The 23,319-nt window shown below is 30.0% G+C and overlaps 2 protein-coding genes across 9 annotated transcripts in view; one reads left to right on the top strand and one right to left on the bottom strand.

Annotated features, from left to right (window-relative positions):
• Positions 1 to 9,099, top strand: part of LOC148270916 (lipid scramblase CLPTM1L) — a 45,431-nt gene extending 36,332 nt beyond the window's left edge. For 4 of the 5 annotated variants that reach the window (XM_088242047.1, XM_088242051.1, XM_088242050.1 and 1 more), the window contains exons 13-24: positions 528 to 675; positions 1,628 to 1,912; positions 2,361 to 2,492; positions 3,383 to 3,535; positions 5,349 to 5,516; positions 5,616 to 5,835; positions 5,920 to 6,164; positions 6,928 to 7,088; positions 7,170 to 7,397; positions 7,469 to 7,667; positions 7,745 to 7,862; positions 8,348 to 9,099. In XM_088242047.1, the coding sequence (XP_088098173.1) occupies positions 528 to 675; positions 1,628 to 1,912; positions 2,361 to 2,492; positions 3,383 to 3,535; positions 5,349 to 5,516; positions 5,616 to 5,835; positions 5,920 to 6,164; positions 6,928 to 7,088; positions 7,170 to 7,397; positions 7,469 to 7,667; positions 7,745 to 7,862; positions 8,348 to 8,481 (2,191 nt within the window). In that variant the 3' untranslated portion in view covers positions 8,482 to 9,099. Of the gene's footprint in view, positions 1 to 483; positions 676 to 1,627; positions 1,913 to 2,360; positions 2,493 to 3,382; positions 3,536 to 5,348; positions 5,517 to 5,615; positions 5,836 to 5,919; positions 6,165 to 6,927; positions 7,089 to 7,169; positions 7,398 to 7,468; positions 7,668 to 7,744; positions 7,863 to 8,347 lie in introns of all 5 variants that reach the window. The other variant, XM_088242052.1, reaches the window with a different exon arrangement.
• Positions 9,100 to 9,378: 279 nt separating this feature from the next.
• LOC148270915 (uncharacterized) lies at positions 9,379 to 21,598 on the bottom strand. Of its 4 annotated transcripts, none has more exons than XM_088242061.1 (14): positions 21,330 to 21,598; positions 21,097 to 21,247; positions 20,423 to 20,520; positions 20,137 to 20,265; positions 18,674 to 18,785; positions 18,167 to 18,236; positions 15,176 to 15,234; positions 14,673 to 14,710; positions 13,390 to 13,652; positions 13,055 to 13,094; positions 10,519 to 10,800; positions 10,152 to 10,277; positions 9,694 to 9,839; positions 9,379 to 9,550 (listed from the first exon to the last, which is right to left on the bottom strand). In XM_088242061.1, exons 9-14 carry the CDS (start codon positions 13,615 to 13,617, stop codon positions 9,500 to 9,502), a joined length of 873 nt encoding a protein of 290 aa, XP_088098187.1. In that variant the 5' UTR covers positions 13,618 to 13,652; positions 14,673 to 14,710; positions 15,176 to 15,234; positions 18,167 to 18,236; positions 18,674 to 18,785; positions 20,137 to 20,265; positions 20,423 to 20,520; positions 21,097 to 21,247; positions 21,330 to 21,598; the 3' UTR covers positions 9,379 to 9,499. The 4 variants fall into 4 exon arrangements, with proteins under 4 accessions (XP_088098187.1, XP_088098184.1, XP_088098185.1 ...); XM_088242058.1 differs by having other exon boundaries at positions 9,383 to 9,550; positions 14,677 to 14,710; XM_088242059.1 differs by lacking the exon at positions 9,379 to 9,550 and having other exon boundaries at positions 9,698 to 9,839; positions 10,073 to 10,277; positions 14,677 to 14,710.
• Between the last annotated feature and the right edge of the window lie 1,721 nt (positions 21,599 to 23,319).

Raw genomic sequence — 23,319 nt, 5'->3', positions numbered from 1 at the left:
TCAGTCTGAAAATGAGTGCAAACTTGGTTCGGACACTAAAAAATGACATTTTTTAAATTAATTTGATAAGAAAACCATAAAAAAAAATTTACTTGGACTAAACCTTAAAATACACAATCTGTAAGATTATTTTTTAACATCTCTCTCTCCTCTAAATTATTGTTTTTCTGATGCACCTCATCTTCAAAATATGTGTACTAATAATGCTAAATATGTCTTGTTCATTTTCTGGCCTATTGCGTCTCAGAGTTATATAAAAATAAGTTTATAAAATGATACCGCTCTCTTTGAATTAAGCATCACGGCATATCATGGCCGCTAGATAACGGCACCCCTTTCTTAGAGCTTTACTTAAAGACTAATAATACTGTGGAATATTTTTTATTTATATCATATTTATGAAAAATAAACTAATACAGAAAAACTAGAAAAAAGTTTACTCAATATTAGTGAAAAATCAAATATATTTCTATATCCAAAAAGGTGTCCTAATAGCAGACCGCAACCAAAATAAATTGTTACTTTAGGCAACATGGACAACCAGTTCAATGTGGAATGGGAGTTGTGGTTCAAGTTATGGTTGATGCTCGAGCAGCTGGAGTGATGTTTACAAGACACCCCAATACAGGCGACCCATCTAGTATCTTTATAACGTCTAATTTTGGCCTTGGAGAGGTATGTTTTTTAAGTAATTTTATTTTTGCCTATTTAGTTCTTCAAAAATGAATTCCTTTTTATAGTGTCATAGGCAAAAGTCTGTAAGGTTATAGATTTTATTATTTTATTTAGTTCTTCGAAAATGAATTCCTTTTTATAGTGTCATAGGCAAAAGTCTGTAAGATATGGAGGGATACGGAAGTCTAGGCATATACACGGCTTATGACCTGTCATTGGCTGGTTTTAGTGGCTAATTTACACACTGTGTTAAATTAACTCCTTAAAGGTGAAATCCAATCCACGTGTTTAAAATATTTTGACAAACTCAAAATATTGACTAAACCAACTGGTCCAAGAAGCAGCATAAAAATTGAAAAATATATAAACAGGCATTGTAGTAAATAATAAAGTCAAATTAATCTGAATTTGAACCAGTTCGTGGTCCCGTGATAGTATTGTGGACTCACGGACCAAAGGTCGAAGGTTCAAATTCCACTCTACCACAACTCGATTTTCATTTTTCCAGCACAAGCTATTTACAGCTTTAAGGAAGTGGTTTGAAAATTTAAATATTTGAGTAAATAGTAAGAACTCGAGTATTTCTCTTTTTCTTTTTTTTTTAAATCTCTCCCGCATCGATAAAGGTTCCATCTCTTCAACTTTACAAAAATTAACAGATCAAAAAATTGAAAAAATATTCATGTTTAAACATAGGCAGAATGATGCATGTTACACTGTGTAAAGTGACCACTTAAACCAGCTAATGACAGGTCATGACTTCTATATTCCCTTCTTCAAAATTTTCTCCATCTCTGTTGTAATATAGTAATAAATTAATTGTTTGCTCTTTAAAGTGAGCTCTTTAGACAGCATTGATGAAAAAATGAAGTAAAAGTTTCTTATTATTAAAAAAATACAGTTAAAGTTACTATCTCAAAATACTTACTGATATTATATTGTTAATTTTCAGAGTGTTGTTTCTGGGCAAGTGGATCCAGATACTATAATTATTGAAAGAGATATTCATGATAACATTAAAATAAAAAAGGTCGATATTGGAAAAAAGGGTCAAAGGATAGTATTACAAAAGATGCCCTCAACTGAGGATTCTGGAACTAAAACATTAGAAACAGATGATCACGAAGCGTGTACTTTAAGTATTTCAGAACAAGAATGTTTGTTACTTGGCGAAATAGCCATCTACCAGGAAAAACTTTGGGGACTTCCTAGAGATATCGAATGGGCTATAGTACAGGTAATATAATTTATTATAGTATAATTTGTTTTAGTGACCGATATATTAAATAACATAGTAATTGTATGTTGGTACTTCCAATGATTATTAGTTAATTTATTAAACTTCATTTTCAGTTTCTTTTTCTTTTGCACCATAACAGGCCAATACAAATTACAAACACTATCAATGTAAAACCTTTTCATAGGGCACTGCATTGGTACATTACTGCAGTGCATCTTGATAATTTTTTGTTACTTAAAGGTAAAAGATTCAGTGTTATGCTTCAGGTCTAGAGACTATGAAATATTTTAATGTAAAAACACATTTTTGAGTAAATGTTTCATGTTGATCACGTCAGGAATGGAACCCAAAGCCTCTTACATGGTGGGCAAATATGCTGACTTCACCACGAGGCGGACAGAATCTTTTTAAAGTTAGCTTTTAATTCTTTTATTTTATTTTGCAGGATAGAATTTATTTATTGCAAGCTAGACCTATAACCAGCTTGAACAGTTGGAGTGAATTTGAATTAGCTCATGAATTGGATAGCGCTGTTATGTCTGAAGATGATCTACTTACATTTGCCAATACTGGCGAGGTGGGTATTTTTTAATATTTTTTTTAGTTTATGTAATACAAAACATATTTACAATAAACAAAATTGAATCATAGTTCTGCCTCACCAAAAAGAGCCACGGGCTGGGTGAGTAAATTTGAGAAGTTTTAAAACAAACACTGCAATCTCCACCATTGATCTGAAATTAATTAGAAATGGCGATGGATAGAGAAACAACAATACTGTTAACAACTGCAAAGGTTTAGGGCATAAATGGCAGTATCTCATACATTTTTTACGCAATATTAAAAAAAAAAGGAAATTTATTATATAAACCCTCACGGATTACATTCATTTAACAAAATAATTGTTCTTTTTCAAGTTCATATTCTATTGTTAATGATACTATTTTTAACATCATTTGTAAAGGTTGTCTGAGTCTTTTGTTTAGTTTAAAGTATAATTTCAATCCCAGGTTTATTTATTGTCTCATTTTAAAATGTTGTATATGATATTGTTCTGATATTCTTGTGTTTGCTTGAATTTTTTTCAAGTTTTATTTCTTTGTCTACAAATTAATCAGTGGCCAATTTATGAATAAATTTTAATGGTTCTAGTTAAAAGAGTTCTGTTATATTTAGTTCCGTAACAATGACGGCAGTCTTCTTTACCTTATAGAACAAACACAAAAAACAAACCAAAACCGTCTATTGATTTCATATTAGTTGATAATTTACTGATTAATAGCAATAAAATATAACTTCTGGAAACAATAATAATAAAATAAAATAATCAATTAGCCTTGCAGTCTGGGAAAAGTGCTAAAAAAACATTTATAGCATATTACTCATAACTAAAAAAAGTGGAAAATGCCGTCATTGTTTGCCTCGTTAAAATAAGTAGGATATTATTTGTATTTTTTAAACTTTCAGGTTCTACCAGGTTGTTATTCGCCTCTTGCAAATAGTGTTGTTTCTAAACATATAGATGATTCATTATCTGAAGCGAGTTCCATCCCGAAGACTAAGTATTATATCAGAGGATTAACTTGCACCCATCACCATGTGGGGCTTAATATGTTCAATGTAAGTTTATCATCTTTATCTCTTAAAAAACTGTGCTAAAAATCTCTTTACAAACGGTGCTGTAATGCTATGTTACATTTGATACCAAACAGAATAAAGCACTGTTCAAACATTAAACACATGCATTTATAAAATATGAGCTGAACCCGGCAATGCTTTCCTATTGCTAGATTTGAGTACATACTCGAATATAAATAAACACATAAATATTAAATGAACACAATCGAAAGTTTGATATCAATTATTGTATTAAGTTAAAATTAAATATTTATATATAAATTATTATTTTTGTGTTTCGAATTACATAAATTGCGAGGATATGCGGTGACAGGGAGTTTTGATAAATAGGCATTTGAAGATTGTTTTCTTGTCACTGTTTTGAAGATGCCTCTCTGATGCTATGCGAAAAAGACAACTGCATTTCGGACCTTTTATACCTAACTAAAATAGGCAAAATCGACATTTCGTTGCCCCATTTTCCGCAACTCAAAACTGAACCGATTTTTTTTTTTTTTTTTTTAAATAGAGAATCAGAATGAAATTTTCTGTATCGGTAGTTTTGGTGTTTTTCAAAAATACTTTTCATATTTGTATTCCGTGCGCCCAAAGACCGCAGATAAAACTGAATGTTTTTATGGGCTATTCATCAATAAAGCAGAACTATTGAGACACGCATTTTTATAGTGCTATAATCCAGGGTGAAAATACGAGAATACGTTTGTATGAAGAAAAATCAGACCGCATTTCCTCTCAAGATAAAACATTATTAAGTATACTTACAAAGTTTGCTTCAACCAAAGAAACAGGTTCGGTTTTCTTAAATAAAACCATCGACTATTAGTACACATAAACGCGCTCTGAGCCTTCTAACATAATGACACTTAACTCGTGCCCAAACGCTCAGCCAGTTTTGACGTGAGCTTGATATTTCATTTGAAACTCCACCAAAAATCCAGTAAAAATAAATAAATGGGTAGAAATTATAAGGAGTTTAAGGATATAATCTGATTGGGATCCATAAAAAACTAATTTTGTTTGCAAACAATCAAAAACTTTTTTATACACAATAAAATAATGTCCTTCTTATTTTTTGTACGTACATTCTCGGTGAATGCAGCCTTGGTGAACAATGAAAAAAATACTTACGCTCCTATCTTTTTTTCTACTTAATAAATTGAAGATTTTAAGAGTTATAAACATGCTCGTGGCAAATATTACATTTACTGAAAATCGCTCGTAAATCAGTCTATCAAGGACACATATATGAACATTTATTTTTTTATATATATATAAAAGATCATTATGACCCTTGTTTAAGTTGACACATTAAAAATAAAATATATGTATTAACTCGGCACTTCTCTGAAGAGAGTAGGTACTGGTATAATATCTTCACCAAGTAACCCTTTGGTTATAATTTATGTTCTTAATATTATTTTTTACATAATATTGTAACAGATACCAGTTTACTGATTTTCAAAGTATTCCGCGGGGAACTACATATCATATTCAATATTTATATGAAATTATTGAATTCAGATTTTTTCTCCGGGACCCTTGTATGGGTACTTTCACCGTTCAACATTTATTATTAAAAGTAACATTTATCATTGCATTGTATTATACAGTGTGTATTGTAGGATATGATGCTAGCATGGAAACAGTCTGTTAAATCATGTAGTAATTATATTTTTACGAAAAAATCACTTAATGATCATATGTTCGCTTTGCATCGTTAATACTAATTAGAAAGAAAATGTTTGTAGTTACCTAAAAATTTTAAATAAAAACATCTTAAAATATATTTTTATAGACACTTTTAAAGGAAAATGAAAAGACTGTTACTATCCGCTCTAAAACAATGGATCTAGGAATATTTGGACATATTGTGACTGATAATAGAATGCATTCAATTGGAGTTCATCGAAATGAACCTATGGGCTTAAAAACCCAAATAAAAATGTTTAAGGACATGATTTATGTAAGTATTTTATAATCAATGGTATACGAGTATTATTTTGTTCATTTTCAAATGTTTTTAATTTATTAATTTGAAAAAATGACATATTACTATTTACAGGTTTTGTGGATGAGTAAATCTAACAGTGAAAACTCAATTCTTCTTGCTAAGAATTTTACTATAGAATTAAGCAATAAAAAAACATGTCTCGAAGTATACAATGCAATCGATGAATGTATGATTAAACTGTATAAAAGTTCTCTATATCACAGTGGTTGCAGTTCGGCTAGTGTGTTTTCTCAAATAGTATTTTTGACAATTCTTTTGGAGGGTAGAAGTGGTAAATTTTAAAATTATTTTTTTGCATATTTTATGATTTATTTTAAAGAATTTTCTTTATACATTACATTTTTTACAATTTTAGACTTTTCTATGGAAAATTATCGAGATATTGGAACCATTTTATCTTCGTGCACTAATGTTGTCTCGGCTGAAATCCCAGAAATGTTACATAAATTGACAATTGCTATTAAATCGTCAGGAAATGTCGAGGGTTTCTGTAAGCAAGAACCTACAAATGCATTAAAGTGGCTTGATATGAATTGTCCAAATGAATACAAACTTTTTACTCAATTTTTGGACAGACATGGTCACAGATGTATAAGAGAGGTAATTTGATGAAAAAAATATATACCTTCCATGTAAATGTTTTTCCAAAAAAATATGTACCGGTTTTAGTTTTAATCCTTTACTAAATATTCGGAAATCTTTTGATAGTGTGCTAAATATTTAGAATTCTTTTCTTGATGCCGTTTTTGAAAGACACAATATTTTAAGTGCTAACTTTGTGATTTTCCACATTAAATCATTTAACTATGTATATAGGTTGTGTAAAATCAGTTGAATAAATTAAATATTCTGCCCAGTTTCTGAACACAGGTGGCGTTAAAGTAATAATAACTTTTCTGAATTCGATAACCACCTAATTTAAAATATGTAATCACACTTTTTATAATAATAATGGATCGAAAATCTTATATGTATAACAAATGTTTGCAAGAGATCTAAAATTAGAAAATTACGAATAATTAGAAATTCAAAAACTGTTAATTATCTTCCCATAATTATAACCAAATTTAAAAAACTTTAAACCAGTCCTTTACTAAAAATGTTTAATATGTAATTAAAATATCATTCAATCCAGTACCTACACCTTATTCCTTTTCTTTAAATATGTAGTCTAGATGTGAAACACTTTTGGGTATCTACTTGTTATTTAGTAAGATTTAAAATATTTATCGTTTGTTTATTAAGTCTCGACAAAAGAATAGTAGTGTTCTGAAACCGGTCAGCATATTAAATTTCTTTTAGTGATTTGACACAAACTTTATACATACATAATTAAATACTGAATATTTTGACTTGCTTGCAGTTTGATTTTCTTACTGATACATGGAAGATTGACCCGACACCCCTGATTAAATTATTACAAACTACAGTTAAAATACCTCCTAAAGATGAAGATACTCCCTCTGTCAAAACTACAAGTGATATTATTGAAGAGCTTGTGTCTCCTATAAGTAATACAACAAAGTAAGATTAAGTTTTTTGATTTTCCGCAAGATATAAAATATAGAAATCGAAACATAGGTGTTTTATGAATTGTCTTTTTAGAAAGGTGCTCAAATATGTGATTCCAATGTGCCAGAGAGCAGTGGCGAGACGAGAAGCAACTAAAGCATCTTTTATTTCATGTGTCAATACGATGAGAATGGCTTACCTTGAATTAGGAAAAAGAATGGTGATGGAATGGCGATTACCAGATACAAAGTTGATATTCTTTATGACTCACTCAGAATTGGGGAAATATATTAAAACAAGAAATCCGGGTTACATTACAAAGTAAACAATTTTGCTAGTATTTTTATTTCTCAAATTGTTGGTAAGCACTTAGAAAACATTTATAACTTCAGGGCAACATTACGGCGCCGATTCTTTCCTCGTTGGGATAAACTTCAATTTTCGGAATTGGTTTGGGGATTCGCAAAACCACTAACACCAGCTCTTGATGATGAAATGATGAAAAATTGCAGCAATGTAAAAGTAGCCGGCACCCCTGTATACTTTGGGAAAATCATTGCTAGAGCATGTGTTATAAAATCAATATTAGAGGTATGTAAATAATATATTTATTATAAATGTACATAAATTTGTGGTTGATGAAAAATCATAATATCATCTCATTTCAGATTGATCAATTACAGTCGGGTGATATTTTGATAACTCACAGTACCGATATAGGGTGGTCTCCATACTTCCCCCTTATTGAAGGTGTTGTTACAGAATTAGGAGGACTAATATCACACGGTAAAAATATTTTTATAATTTCTTATTAGTAGTGTACACATTAACAATAAAAATATGGACATTTCTCCCCTCAATTAGGCTTATATTGTGATCCTGTGGTAGTGTTGCGAATTCCAGATTATAAATTTATGGTTCACTCCCCACTCTACCAGGGTTACCATTTTCTAACATGGTTATTAATGTCAAACTAAAATAATTGGGTTGATGGTTAATGTTTATTTTTAAAATATGTATTTTTTATCACATTTATCAAAAATTAATAACATTATCAAAAATCGCTCAATCAAAAACTATTTTTTTATTTAAAAAAGCGTTCAGAATACATTATCCAATAAATTATAGTTATTTTTAACTTGTCTCCCCGCCACTTTAATGGATGCAGCTTTTTGACATGGACTTATGTAATCATTATAGTACATAATTAAAAAAAGTGAGATTAAAGAAAGAAAAAAAAGATAAATATTAATAAAGTGTAATGTTTACAGGAGCTGTAGTAGCGCGGGAGTATGGTCTCCCATGTATAGTTGGGGCTCAAGGAGCTACATCAGTTTTTAAAACCGGAGATACAGTTCTATTGGACGCTGTTTCAGGAATATTACAGAAAGTTGAAACGAATTGAAGATTTCAGTTATATATTTAATGCAAAAGATGCGTTTTTAAATGATTTTATTTGTATAAATAAATTTATAATTTGTCTACAAACATTTGGACAAAATCAAAATGTTGTTATAATCTCAATTAAAACCTTGTGATTTAAATTTGACGTATTTTTTAAATGAAATTTAAACATGGTCTATCTATTAAAAAAAGAATTGATGGATAAAATTGACAGAAAATAGTGTTAGTTACAGTTTTTCTCTTTAAATATAAATTATTGATAATCTGTGTCATCATACAAGCAATGAGCCCATGATTCCATTGGAACATCATTACATTTTAATGATTCAACAGAACTATCGTTCCATTATACGAAAGTAGAGTCAGTACAATTTTTTTACAGTAGTAATTTTTGTACAATGCACACCCAAAATATGAATAAATTTTCTTGAGCTATAATATTTAGAAAAAAACATCATACCAAAATTCACAAGCTTGGATTTCAAAATTGGAAGGAAGGAGGGAGAGATTTTAGCCAAAAACTCCCTATTCATCCTTTATATTTTTTGTGACTTTAATACCTTTTTTAGAAGTTATACATTGTCATTCGGGTGTTTAAAAAATATATATTATGTTCTCATTTGTTTTTCTGTTTCTCCTAATATTTTATTAGACAGTCTCTGCAAATATTCCTCTTCCGGGTGTATCCAGGTTTGATTCTCAATAAAATCATGATAGTTAAATGTGATTTTTTCCAGGTTGGGTGTTTTGTATTACTGATCTTCATCACTGTTGAGCCTCTTGGACTGTTTTGTAAAAAATGTTTCCATTTTTTTTGCTGACAAATATTACAAAAATGAATTTATAAATGAAATATTTTTAAAAACAACTCCTAACAATGCAATATCCATCTGTACTCCTAAAATCTATGTAAATAAAACTATTTATTAAATTTTAAAAATTAAACTTTTTCAGATTTTAACAATCTTCAATACAGTAAAACAATTTTAAATAAACAATCACAATATATGCACTTTTTATCAATGTTTAGAAGCACAGATAGACTTCAATTTGCTTCTTTGGTTACTGTCCTGAAAAAAATAATTAGATTAGTATAAGAAAGCAACTTCAAACATATTAATGAAAGCATTTTTCTGGATTATTAAATAGATAATGTTAATATGAATAAATGACAATGTGATATTTTGAATGACAGCATTGACGGGTAACTTACTGGATCACAACAACATCTGTTGTCCATGTTAGCCACCAACTTCTGTGCAAACTGATTATAGTACTTCCATTGTAACGTCTCAATGTTTATTTTATTTTTGAAGTTGGACCAATCATTGTCAACTTTAAAGATTTCATCCCTGTTTCCTAAAATTTAAGTTTATAACAATTTAATTCTCAGGGGGAATTTTAAATGTTATAAACACATTTAAAATCAAAAGGTAAATTCCTGTAGCTTTAAATTCATCCTGCAAGAACAAGTTATATAGTGGCTAAGCTCTTCTAATTTTCTGTAGCAGTTGTTTTAAAACATTATAAGAGTTCCTAATCGTGTTTCTAGTAAGTATATTCACATATTGTTAATGTGTAGTTGCACATACCCTGAAAACGCTGGCTTTGCTATTTTCAGAGGAGTAACCAATACATAAAGCATAACTTTATAAACAGTATTGATGTAACCTGTTGAAGCAGCTATTTTCTCTCGTGCCTTCTCCACAGTGTCGTAGAACCATTGATTCCATACTTCTAGAGTAACTGAGAAACAATGCAATACTTTAGCACATTGCTTAAATTGTGTAACTTCATCTGGAAATTTAAAATCACTTATATTCGAATTCGAAACTTATTTTATATGCAGTTTTCTTCCTTATAATGTTATTCCATGTTATAATGTACATAATATGTATTTTGTGCTGGAGACATTTTGATTCAACAGTATAATCCAGGTTAGAATTATTGTTTTTAAATCTTATCATATACTAAATAATCAAAATACAACTTCAATAGTTTAAATAAACCATACATAAGTAAATAAATAAATATTTACTTGGAGAAAATGAGGTGTCTTTTGGCAAAATGGCATTAATAACATTAATTTCATTTAATTTCGAATCAGCACAGCAACTGCTACAGGGAGGTAACAGATCTAATCCAGTATTTTTGCATTTTTCTAATTTACTTGAAACACATAGTTTTTGTATTTTTGCTTTTTTGGGATCCCCCTTGTCAGCACCCCCTGAACCATCGGTTTCCTCTTTCACGGGTAATGTCTGTGGTATTACCTTTGGTATTACTTTCTCTTCCTTTGGTTTCTCTGGCGGAGGTTTAACTAAAAACATAATTTTGTTAACATGCACCTATGTAATTTTAAGTCTATATTTTCTAGGAATATTCATTCCTAAATGTCACTTTTCATATTCTAATATTTTACTATTGTTTGTCCTAAATACATAATGGCCACATGTAAGTACACCTACTGTAGGTAGGCTCGACTGTGGAATCATGCTTGTAAAATCATCTCCTTTCTCTTCCTTCATCTTTTTTCTTTTCCTCTTCCTTCATTCCCATTTCTTCATTTTAGACTAATATTTATTAATTTATATACACATATTTTTAGTTCTATTTTTACAGCTATTTTTTTTCTCCCATACCTACATTTCGAAATTACAATCTATAAATATAAAAATGAATGTTTGAAAGTTTGTCCTTAATAGACTCGATAGTTACCGGACCAATTTACGTGCAGTTTTTGCAAAATAATCTAATTTACTTGACTTAGGTTTGTAAATAATAATATCTTCAATATGTTCATCAGAAAAAAGTTAGGAGGGAATGTGTTTTTCATCGAACTTCTAGAGTGTTACATTAGACTGAAATGCATATTCCAAAAAATTCGGAGAATGTTGTTTTTTGTACATTAAAAATAATTGTATTTATGTTTACAAACATCAATTATTTTTAATGAATACTGAATTGATCCTTACAATTTCTTAATTTCTACATATTATGTTTTTTAAATGGATTTTTAGTAATGTTAAAATAATTTCAACTGATATTTGATACATTTTTGGCAGACGGTTTCTTACACAGAATGCACCACTGTTTGTTAGTAGCGCAGAGTTTGACATATGCAAAAATAATTATTTATTTAAAAACAAATTATCTTATGTTTTGGAATTCAACCACAAACAAGTACCTAGGTTCCTAATTAAATTCAATATTTGAATATTTAAAATGTTTACCTAGATATTTATGAAAAGTATTTTTCCTTTTATACGGATAGTTTTTGCACACTTTTACGACAGTCATTATTCTTTTATTTATTGACAGACTTAAACAGTCCATTCCAACAATGGTAAACAAATTTTCTTACACTAAATACAGGTACAAATGAAATAAAATACAACTAAATAAAATTAAAGCTAGGACAAAAAAATAAATCATAATTACCTGGAGACAAGATTCGGTCTATCTTAATTCTTTCTTTTCGTGTGGTTTCGAATTAAATGTCAAAGTCACGTCAAAACCCGGCTGGCGGCTAAAGAACGACTAATTCACATATGGCATGAGTTGAGTGTCATGATTTAAGAAGGCTCAGGGTAAAACGCGGTCTGACTTTTCTTCATTAACACGTATTCCCGTATTTTCTTCCCGGGTTATGGCACTAGAGCAGTGATTTTTGCACAATTTTAATTTGAGCATGACGAGGACTCTAAGCCAATCACATGAAGAGATAAAGCAAAAAACTAACCCTTATTACGAATATACAAATAGCTCAAAAAATCTGAAAAAACGTTTGTTGAACCAGCTAATAGCAGGCAAGCCAACGTTCCGGCAGGACAAAGTCTGTCGGGTCCGCAAGTATGTTATAAAAATTTAGGTTCCGTATGTTTGAGGCCGCAAATCTCGGAAAGTAATCAATGGATTGACTAAAAATTTTTTTAGAACATTACATTTTTGCGGAAGGGCATTTCTATATACTTTTTATTCGTAAGTTTCAACGGAAACGGAACATTTTATGCGTATTAAATTAACTCATAATTTGTCATAGTTAATAAGTAATGAATGACGATTCTACACATTGCTTCCATTTGATCAATTTTAGCCAAAGTTACAATTTTCTTTCCTCATATTCTACAGCATAGGCACAGCAACGCAAATAAAGATATTCAATTAAGCAATGTGTTTTCTCAGTAAATGCATAGTTTCTAGACTATTTTTATTTACTACCCTAATAATTAATATCAGACAAAGCCTCAGCGAAGTGTGGTCGGGTTCAGCTAGTAAAATTATAAAAATAACACATTTTATTGGTTGGTTGGATGAAATTGCCATTTGACATTAAGCCTACCAGTGTACAAATATGAATGTATAATTGTTAAATCAATTTTTAAAAAGATGATCCATTTTATTTCACTGTCTTTTGATGTTATACATCAGAAAACATTTATTTGTAATTTACAAAATAAACAAGTTTTTATAGAATCAGATAAATGCTCTTGTAGATAAAAAAGAATGCCCCCGTTTTTAAGAATATGTAAACCTTGTGAATTGTATTATCTCTTGTAACAAATTATAATTACCTTCTTTTGGTGGTTTATCTTCGATAGGTTTTGAAATAATCTGAAAATATAGTATTTTATAATAATATATCATCATTACACCTATAATATCTGTAGTGAACATGTTTAATTTTGTAATATCCTAACTTATTTAAATATATTTTGAAAAAAAAAAAATTAATGTTTTCCTTTTTTGTTATCAATAAAAAAATATTGACAAAACAATTTATCATCAAAAATAAATTCACCTCCAGAACAATAAAAAAAATGCTCAAATATCACTGGCTATGAAATTCCTATTAAAGAAATATGTAAAAGTATTTTGAATGACAACTTTTGTTTATTAATAATCTTACGGGTGGTGGTTCCTTCTTTGGTTCAGGAGGAGACTGTACTGGTTCGGTAGGTTTTGGTGGTTCTACTTTTGGTGATACCACTTTTAGTGGTTCGGGTTTTAGAATCGGTTGTTCTTGCTCTTTAGGTTTTTTAGGTTTCTTTTCAGGTTTGGGTTCCTTTTCGGGCTTCGGTTTCTTTTCTTTTGTTTCTTTCTTTTCTACTTTCTTTTCTACTTTCTTTTCAGGCATTGGAATTTCCTTTGGCGGAGGGGGGTTTTTCTTCTCTAAAGCATTTGATATACAAAGAAAAATATATTAACATTTTATTTAAAAGTACAGTGGAAGTAATAATAAGCTTATAGGGAAATATCACGGTTTTAAAAAAAAAAATAAAGTAATAAGGGTCTATGAAATACTGTCCAGTAAAAAAAAAATTTTCGCTACTTATTAGTAACATAAAAAATATTTTTAAATTTGTAATTTTGAATTCCCGCGAAAATGGTTGGCCACGCCCCTAATATATCATTATTCATGTTAATTTTCAACTTTGCTCATTTCCATTCAAATTTTTATAGAACATCGTCATGAGTCTTGACGTCACAACTATCAATGTCACGTGTCCCGTTTATCTAGTGAAATATTTTTCTATGTTTTCTTTTTTAAAGTTATAAATAAAAACATTTCTCCACAATATCCTTATTGATTTTGAAAATACAATTAATTATTCTAAGTCCATTTCATATATTTTTATCAGTATTTTTAATATGTGATATTTCCCTATTGGTGTAATATGAATTTTTTGTTCAAAGTTACCTTGAAACATTAATGTTTAATAACTTTGATGTACATATGAATAAAGTTTTTATTAATATTTGCGATTTTATGAATATACTAAAACATTTTGGGTGCCATATTCAACAAGTTGTAAGTAACTCACTATTAGAAAATGGGAATCAAGTTGTGGTAAAGTGGGGTTCGAACTTCAAACCTCTCACCACACACTTTTATTTGTAATCATTAGTTTTTACGTGCATATTATATAAGGTCATTTATATTATGATTGATTATTACATCACTTTGGCATATTTAAATCAACTGAGGCAACTTTTTGACTTCATAATGAGCTAATGAGAGCTCAAATCTTATGATATTTTTTTTTTGCTATTTTTTTCATTAATGTATGTGAGTACTGGGCTATTAATACCTTAAAATAATGGCTATAACTACTGTCAATGTCAATGTGCCAAAGCATTTTTTCAAATACCTATACAAAACAAATTAGAAAAATCAGAAAAAAATATTACCTACTTTTTGACTTAATTGCTTTGGGTTTTCTGGATACCTAAAACCAATTCAACAGTAAGTCAAATATACAGAATGAAGAAGTTAAGTGCTACGGGAAATTGTATTTAAAAAATGTTTTCTAACACTCAGTCAAAATTAGATTTTCTCTAAAATGTATGAAAAAGTTAATAAAAATGAACTACTTTAAATGACATCGCAAGTTCTTCTTAATACGAATGATGGAGTATTGTGATAAACTTTTGGCTTCCAGGAAGTCAATCCACCAATCCGGACAACTCGCCGAAGACGTCACGCACGGTGGAATAAAAAAATTATAAAACATAAAAAATCATAGCGATGATAATACAATACGATACTTAAAAAAGATTTTTTTTGGGCTCAGTTTGGTAGTCTATTAACAAATAAAAAAATATGAAAAAACCACTGAACTTCCTCATTATGATGCTTTTATTTTTTTGACATGTTAACATTTTGAATTAAAGAAAAATATGGATCATTTTACCTTTTCTTTGTTACAAGTGCAATCCATTATTTCACTTGATAAAGGTATTTCTTTGGCCTCTGTAAAATAGACAACAATTAGTCACTATCCTTTAGTCAAAATTATTGGTCAACAATATTTTGAGTCTATTTAAATTTTGGTTGGCAAGAACTGGATTCAACCCCCTTGAGAGTTAATAATATTAATATATAACAAGAGTTGAAGAAAATTTTGCAGAAGGTAAATGTTGCACAGTGTGTAAAGTGGCCACTTAAACCAGCCAATGATAGGACAAAAGCCCTGTAAATGCCTGGACTTCTATATTCTCTTCCAAAAAATATTCTTCATCTCTGTTGTAACATATTAAAAATATTGATCTTTAAATCATTTTATTTATTCTCAATTCCTACATATAGAGTGGCCAGAGAAGTGACGTCCAAAGGAAAAAAGTAGGTGCTTCATGTAGAGGGGTATTCAAATAACCCATGTATGTTCAGTGATATTGCATAGTTTTTTAGTTATGATTTTTTAAATTGGTTTTTGAAAATTTTCGACTGGATCGGTTATTTTTTTTTTTAATTTGAGGAAAGTTTTTTTGTATCTTATTTTATTTAAATTGTGCTTTTACGCATTAAATAATCAGCTTCGTAACATTGATGGAACCTACAAAAGTTTTTACCTTGAATTGAGAATTTACGTTTGAGCGAGTCCGGCTTGAATTTTAAAATCTTTTAATTTGCCATTTCTTTGTTTTTGGATAACTTTAAAAACTGCTCTAGACTCTCAGCTTTCAGAATAATACAAAAAAGTATAACTTATAGGCTATTATTTGCAGAAATCAGCCTACAAAGATACTGAGGCGGATAATTCCTAAGATATTCATTTGATTAAAAAATATAAATTATTGCATATTTTATCATTCTTAGCTAATTTTTATAGAAAGTGTGTAAACTAACAAAAAATAACTTAATGGCTTTGATGGGAAAAAAGCTTTTTTGCTTTATTTTTTAAGTTTTACTTATTTTTTAAATTGAGTTAATAAAACACAGTCAATTGTAATAAAAATAAGTTTATTTACAAAAGGTTTTCAAAATAGCGGCCTCCTACAGAAATGCACATCCTACACCTACGCAAGAAATTTTCTTTTAATAGTAGAATACCCCTCAACATGAGGCACCTACATTTTCTCTTTGGACGTCACTTCTCCGACCACCTGTATGTTGGTAACATGTAATATAATTTATTTTTACTGCAATTACTTTACCAATAATGTTCATGTTTACAAATATTTTTTTTAATTATGCAGCCATCTCATACAATTAAGTACCAATTTACTAATACTTTGATAATAATTTCCAAATTACATTTGCAAAGCCATAAAAACACCATCATCATCATTCCATGTCCGCTCCCTAGCTTTTTATTTTTTTAAATTCACAATTGTTTTGTTTACATTTGCGTCATTTTTTGTTGCATAATATGTTACTTTATTTATAAAAACAAAAAATCCCACATAGTCATGGCCTGTGCGTGGGTATACTAAATCTAGAATACATTATGAAATCTATGGTGTAGATGCATTAATTAAAAAAACATATAAAATAAAAATTGAAAGTTACATTCTTGTTTTTTTTTTAAATATGAGTAAATGGAAAATATGAAAAAGAAAAAATAAAAAATAGTTGCAGCATATTGTGTCCACGAAGATCCTCTAGACATCTCAGTCGGCAGCTAGCTCCTGTGTGTTCTAGTTCTTGTCCCATAGTTTTAACATGAACTGCCGACGGACATTCAGCAGCGGACAACCAGGGCATCGAGAACCTGATGCCTTGTAAACTAGGCAAGCCTAGTTAAGGCTCTAAGGAGGCACCAGCAGTATATGGCCAAGCCAACCGTATCGCTTCCACTTCATGAAAGTTGTCATCGGAGTTTACGGTGTCCATTCTTTTACGACTTCATTCTTTACAAAGTCAAACCACCGAACACCCAAAATTCTTCTGAGACACCTATACTCAAAGTTCTGTGTTTTGCTTTTTTAGGCCCTAGTGAGGTGTTACGATTCCCATCCTTAGAGGAGAATAGGTGTTATGCAAGCATTATATAGGCGGCACTTTGTTTTCACTGAGTAAATATTCAATCTCCTGACACCCTTCATACTGGTGTCTATTCCTAGCTGCACACCCAGCTCTTTTTGAAAGTTGTCATTTTTCATAACATATACGTATTTGAAACTCTCGACCCTTTTGATGATTTGGTTTGACAGCCTGGGGATTTTGGGCATCATGGCACGAATTTTTACACAGTACATGGGGTTTTGCGATATTGATTTTTAAACCCATGCATGTGGAGTACCAATTTAATCTATCTACAGTGACTTGAAGATCCCTGACTGAACCATCAATTATAACCACATCATCGACATACTCTCTATAGGTCGCACAGTTTTTGGGAGGAGGACATGGATAATCCTCGATCTAGTGGAATTGAGTCCGTTAGGATGAAGTCCATAAGGATTATAAAAAGGAATGGTGTAAGGACGCAATCTGGGAAAACTTCAGTGTGGTGACCGCAAACTAATATGTGACAATATCGTTAATTCTGATTCGGCAGTCACATTTGAGTGAAGGGCTTTGATAAGTTCAACTAGTTTTACAGGCTAAACTTAAACTATCTAACGCTTTGAGTAATCAACGAAGTACATAGCCAAGGGAATATTTTGCTATTTATTCCCCTGTAGAACATAGCGTTTGTTGTGGATATGATCAGCGCATAACATACCCGGTAGGAAACATACCTGGTTCTCTCTTATTACAAAACGCCAACGCTCCCACTATATGAATTATTTTGTACTCTTTTAATTATTGTTTATAATTGTTTATAAATTTCAATTTTTACTGATCTAGCCTCTCATATCTTTAAACGTTACAATTGCATAAAGGAAACTTTATATTTAGAAAAAATCTCAATAAATTCTGAGGAATCATTTTTAAAATATATTATTTCCAATTTTACCTGCTAATGCATTTTCATCACAATGAATCGATCCTTTTTTCTCGGTCATTTCTTTGATCCAGATACTTAACTGCAATGATATATCATACATATTATTCGTAAATGATCTGAAATGATCTGATATATCAATGATATACCATACATATTATTCGTAAATGATCTGAGAAGAACCACATAACATAACATTATTATATAAAGCTGACTTAGTTTTAATATAATACTAATGATCCTGGTTTGCCAAAATTTCAAGCTATAATCTTAAATCATATATATTGTCATCAAATCTGGTGGTATATATTTTTATACACAATACATAAATAATGAATATTTAGATCTGAATTCTTCAAAATTACTTCCTTGGATTTCAAATGATTTTTTAAAAACTATGTTCTATTTTCGTTTTTATTTAAAATAATAGGTAATGTCCAGAATTGCATAATATTGTGAGAAAAACACAGATTATTATGCCAAGACCTTTATTTAAATTACAGTAACAACAAAACATACCTTTTTTGCCATTAAAATAAGATTATTTTGTTTGGGTTCTTTCGGCTTATTGACATCCACGTCCATCAGGCAACATAATTCATTATAAATTATGCATGTCAAACTTGATTCCCTATAATAATAAAGTAACAACACTTCAGTATGGCTGGAATTCAACAATCATGGGCGTATTTAGTAGTTAATCTATTCTAGTATGTATAGGTACTGCAGGCTTTTTTACAGAAAGTGGGTGCAAATTAAAATAAAATAAACTTTTCAAATAAATTCGGTTGGTTGGAAGAAATTGATATCTAGATACAATAAACCCACTAAGCACAGTGTAAAAAAGTTTAAATAAATAAATAAAATTCACCACAATATTTTGAGCATGTCCAAATATTTGTAAACAAACAAGTACTTAAGAACTAACTTAACTTTTTTTATCTCTTAAGAATATTCTTATATATAAGATACGAACAAGGTGACAAAAAAGTCCTCATTCAATTTTCTAAAGCAAGGTTATTATATTGTAAATAAAAATAGTGGTTCTATTTGCTGATTATGTGTATTTAGACATTTAAATTTTATTCCATTAGGTCCCAAGGATAATATTGGTTAAGTGGCCACCACAAGTTTTTACAACGCATTCGGGCTCATTTCACAGCATTTTCAGTGACTTTTGAGAAAACTTCTAGCGATAGATCTCCACTTTTAGTCGAATGTTCTCTTCTAAGGCCACCAAGGTCTGTGGCGTGTTCGTGTAGATCCGCGACGTCTAAAAACTCCAAAGAAAGAAATCAGTGCCCCAGGAGCAATAATAGTTATTATCAATTACAAGTTTGCTTATCCACGTATCCGCACAGGAGGAAATGCGCCTCATCAAAAAATCACTGACCGATTAGTCAAAAGTATTGACGCAATTATTCCGTATTCTTGAGGAGTATAGGGATCCATGGTTTGTCAACGTGTATTTCGCTTTTGTTTGCTTCACAAATGTCAAAGTTGTAATGACAGAAGACATCATTTGCGAAATTGAGAGAATCTTCCATTAGGGTGATGACTTTTACGCCACTGCGATATCTCAATAAATAGGTCTGCATCAGAAAGACTGATATGCAAGTCTAGACATTTACAGGGCTTATGATCTATCATCGACTTGTTTGAATTATGAATTTATACACTGTATATTTTCCAGTATTCTGCCTATGTTTGAACATTCCATATCTACAATTTATGTGAATTGTATAAAATATCTAGTAAAACCTTTGATGGTTAACAGATGGCTTTCTAAATCTTTGGTGTTAGAAAGTTGTTACAATAAGCACTCCTTCCAAACCACCGTTGTGTAATTATTTCAATATAATACATTTTAGTAACACTTACAATTTATTTTAATTTACAGGCAAAAGAGAATAATAATAACTTTATTCCAGTAAATTGCTAGATAATAAATTTAAATCACATAATTAATAAATAAACCTTACCTATTCAAATCATAAGTATTAATTTTTTTCAAAAGTTTTGATATTAGAGAACAGGAATTTTTCCCACCATTATTGACCTGACAACATTTTTTATTGTCCCCTTTTGTCTTTGGTTTACTTGAACATTTACTGTAAAGAAAATATTATTGTAAAACACGAAACTACAGGTACCTACCTATTTTTTTTACAAAAATTGATTAATTTACAAATATTTTTTCACATGTAGACAAAAAAATGTATGTTGTATTTTTACTGTTAGATATCAACAAATATAGTTTCGTGATACCTTTTTTTAGGAAAGGGCTTATTCTTGATTGACCTTTTGCAGTTATTTACATTTACGCCCATATACTCTCCGTGAACAATTCCTTTTAAATGTTCAATCTGTAAAAAGAAAGTTATTCTATAATAATAAAGCAACTTTATTATATTTTGATGTACTTGTGTGCTTTCATAAACAAATTTCATATCGATTCTCCCAGGGATCGAACCGCAGAACTCAAGCATAGTAGTTGAATGTGCCAACTACTAGGCTACGAGGCGGACATTTCTCCATCTGGTTTCTTTTTTGGGATTTTTCTCTGAGAATAAGTAATAGAGTCAAAAACACAAGTGCAGGTTTAATTTCACACACAGAACTGTATTATTCATCCACCAAGACACAGAAGTATTTTAGGGAGCTCTTATCAAGTCCAACCGTTTAAATATTATGTTAAACAGATATTCGATTCCTTACTAGCTGCATCATGTATTTAGCAAATATTGTATTGCCCATTTCAAAAGAAAATCGAATGAAGGAACTTCCTATTATTTTTACATCATTTTCCTTATAACATTTTGAAAATAGCAGTAATGTAATGTTGCATGTCAAAAACAAGTAACGCTTCTATATTTTCTGAAATGTTTTCACTTTATTTTTTCACTTGGATTATAAAATGGTCATTAATTTATTTTATTTACCATTTCAGGAGCTAAAACATTGTTACTTTCTCTCCAACTGTTCAAAGCATATCTCTTGGATGGTAAGGCTAAAAGGTTTATGTCCGTTGATCTAGATTTGATGGTATGTTTGATCCTTAGAATCTTATCCACATGATCACAGGAACATATTCTAAAATTATTTTAAGATGTTAAAAATTAAATGAAACAAAACAATTTAGTTTATAAACCTACTTAATTTTTTGATTTGTTACCTTGAAGCACCAACTGGTTTGATTCGGTCGCCTCGGTCCATATTGAATGTTTAAAAATCTTATTTAGGTGCCAAAACTCAAGCTTAACTTTAAATTTATTTTGATTAATCAATATCTTGTCTAAACTAATGTTGAAATAAAATTCGCCCCTAGTGCCAAAAGTAAAATTGAAGATGATTAAATATCGGATACTGTAAAAACATATTTTACACAATAAATTTATTGTACGAAGTACGAGAACTAGTTTTTAGGTGAAGAAGCCATTGAGTAAAAAAGGTAATCTGTGAAAAAAGGGACTATTTGTTTTTATGATTTTAAAAACGGAATGGTTTTAATTATTATTTCCCAAAGTACCTAAATAGCAGACTTTTGTGGAAAACTTTTGAAGAATAAGAAATTGATTCACTGAATACATAATACAAAACAAACTGTAAATTTGTATAAACTACTTAAAAAATAAAATAGAAAAACAAAAACATTTATAAGTAGAAAGCAAAAACTAATTTTAAAAAAAAGCTTGAACAAGGTACATTCAATATATTCAAAGGACTAATAAAAAGATAAATAGGTACCTACCCTCTGTCAAGATGTAATGTTTTGGAATGACATAATATACAAAATGGAGGTGTTATGCATCAGCTCAATTTTTGTTTATTGTACAGAAAAGATCAAGTAACCGTATGTATCCAGAGATAATGTAAAACTATAATCTGCAATGTAGCTTCAATGTACTTACGTGTTTTTATTCATGTTTTTGGACCAGAACATGCCACAAGACCCAAGTACAGAGGTGAATCACTGCACAAAACACTCTGGCTTGAGTGAAATCGCCATGTATGCAGAGTGTGTCTTTACAAACTTTTATACCACGGGTGCTACCTAAGATATTATTCACCTTTAGGTATGACATAAATTGCGATCAGGTGATCTTATTTCAAATAAAGGAATCTCTGTTTCAACAACTACAAACCATCATGCTGTTTACCCTTATGGGTAGGCAGAGAGGATAGAACGCCACTATGTCTTTGCATACAGATCTCGGTTCCTTTACATTGATACATCTTCTCATGTACACTCGCCAATCATTCTGACAATTTGACATGTCCATCTTCAAATATTTGTTGATTTTGGTTATGCCACGTCTTTCTCGGTCTTCCTATATTTCTGTATTCATCAACATTCACTGTGCTCCATCGAACCGCTTCCCTTTTTCCTGCTTTTTGTAACACACATTATACCTAAACATTTATTACTCATTGTGATGAGTCACATAGTTCGTTCTACACCCGTGCGTTTCCTTACATTCCATGTTGCAATTCTCCATTCTTGCGTCCTCCTCAGTGCACCTCATCGAAAGGAGCGACTTGTTGGGTTGCGAGCCTTATTGATGATTATTTACATATGTTTTTATGTGGAATTGCATTAAATAAGAGCATATTTTTTTCTAAATATATTTTATTTCAGTGTGAACAATCACAGATAAAGCTAACAACTAAAGCATATGCATAAGACCAAACTGTATTTAACAATATTTTTTATAATAACAAATTCACCACAATTATTTTTTAAATAAATTTTTACCATTAATATATTTTTTATGATTATTACAAATAAACAGTTAATTAATAACAATGAATATTAATACATTTTTAGGTGCCCCAACCGCTATTAATTATACTGGTTTGAATTACGTCGTTAATAATAGTATATATTATGTTCCACCTTTTTCCTTTAATCGGACTTAGTTTAATGTATTTGTTGTATTTCAGTCTCGATGAGATACTAGATCTGTGTAAGTCACCAAATTCAATAAATTTTGAATATGTAAGAATGATGTTTTTTTTACAAAAATAGAAGATTTTTTTTTTCCATGTCTGAAATATAAAGTACAAAACTGTCCAGAATAAAGCTACAGGTTGTAGGCATAATACTATATTGTAAACTCACATTCTATAGTCGAGATTCTTACATATCATAAAAATATTTTGTT

The sequence above is a fragment of the Micrasema longulum genome, unplaced genomic scaffold, assembly GCF_059751315.1.
Source record: "Micrasema longulum isolate JH-2025_06_02 unplaced genomic scaffold, ASM5975131v1 h1tg003256l, whole genome shotgun sequence".
NCBI lineage: Eukaryota > Metazoa > Arthropoda > Insecta > Trichoptera > Brachycentridae > Micrasema > Micrasema longulum.
This window is presented reverse-complemented; position numbering and strand designations above follow the sequence as displayed.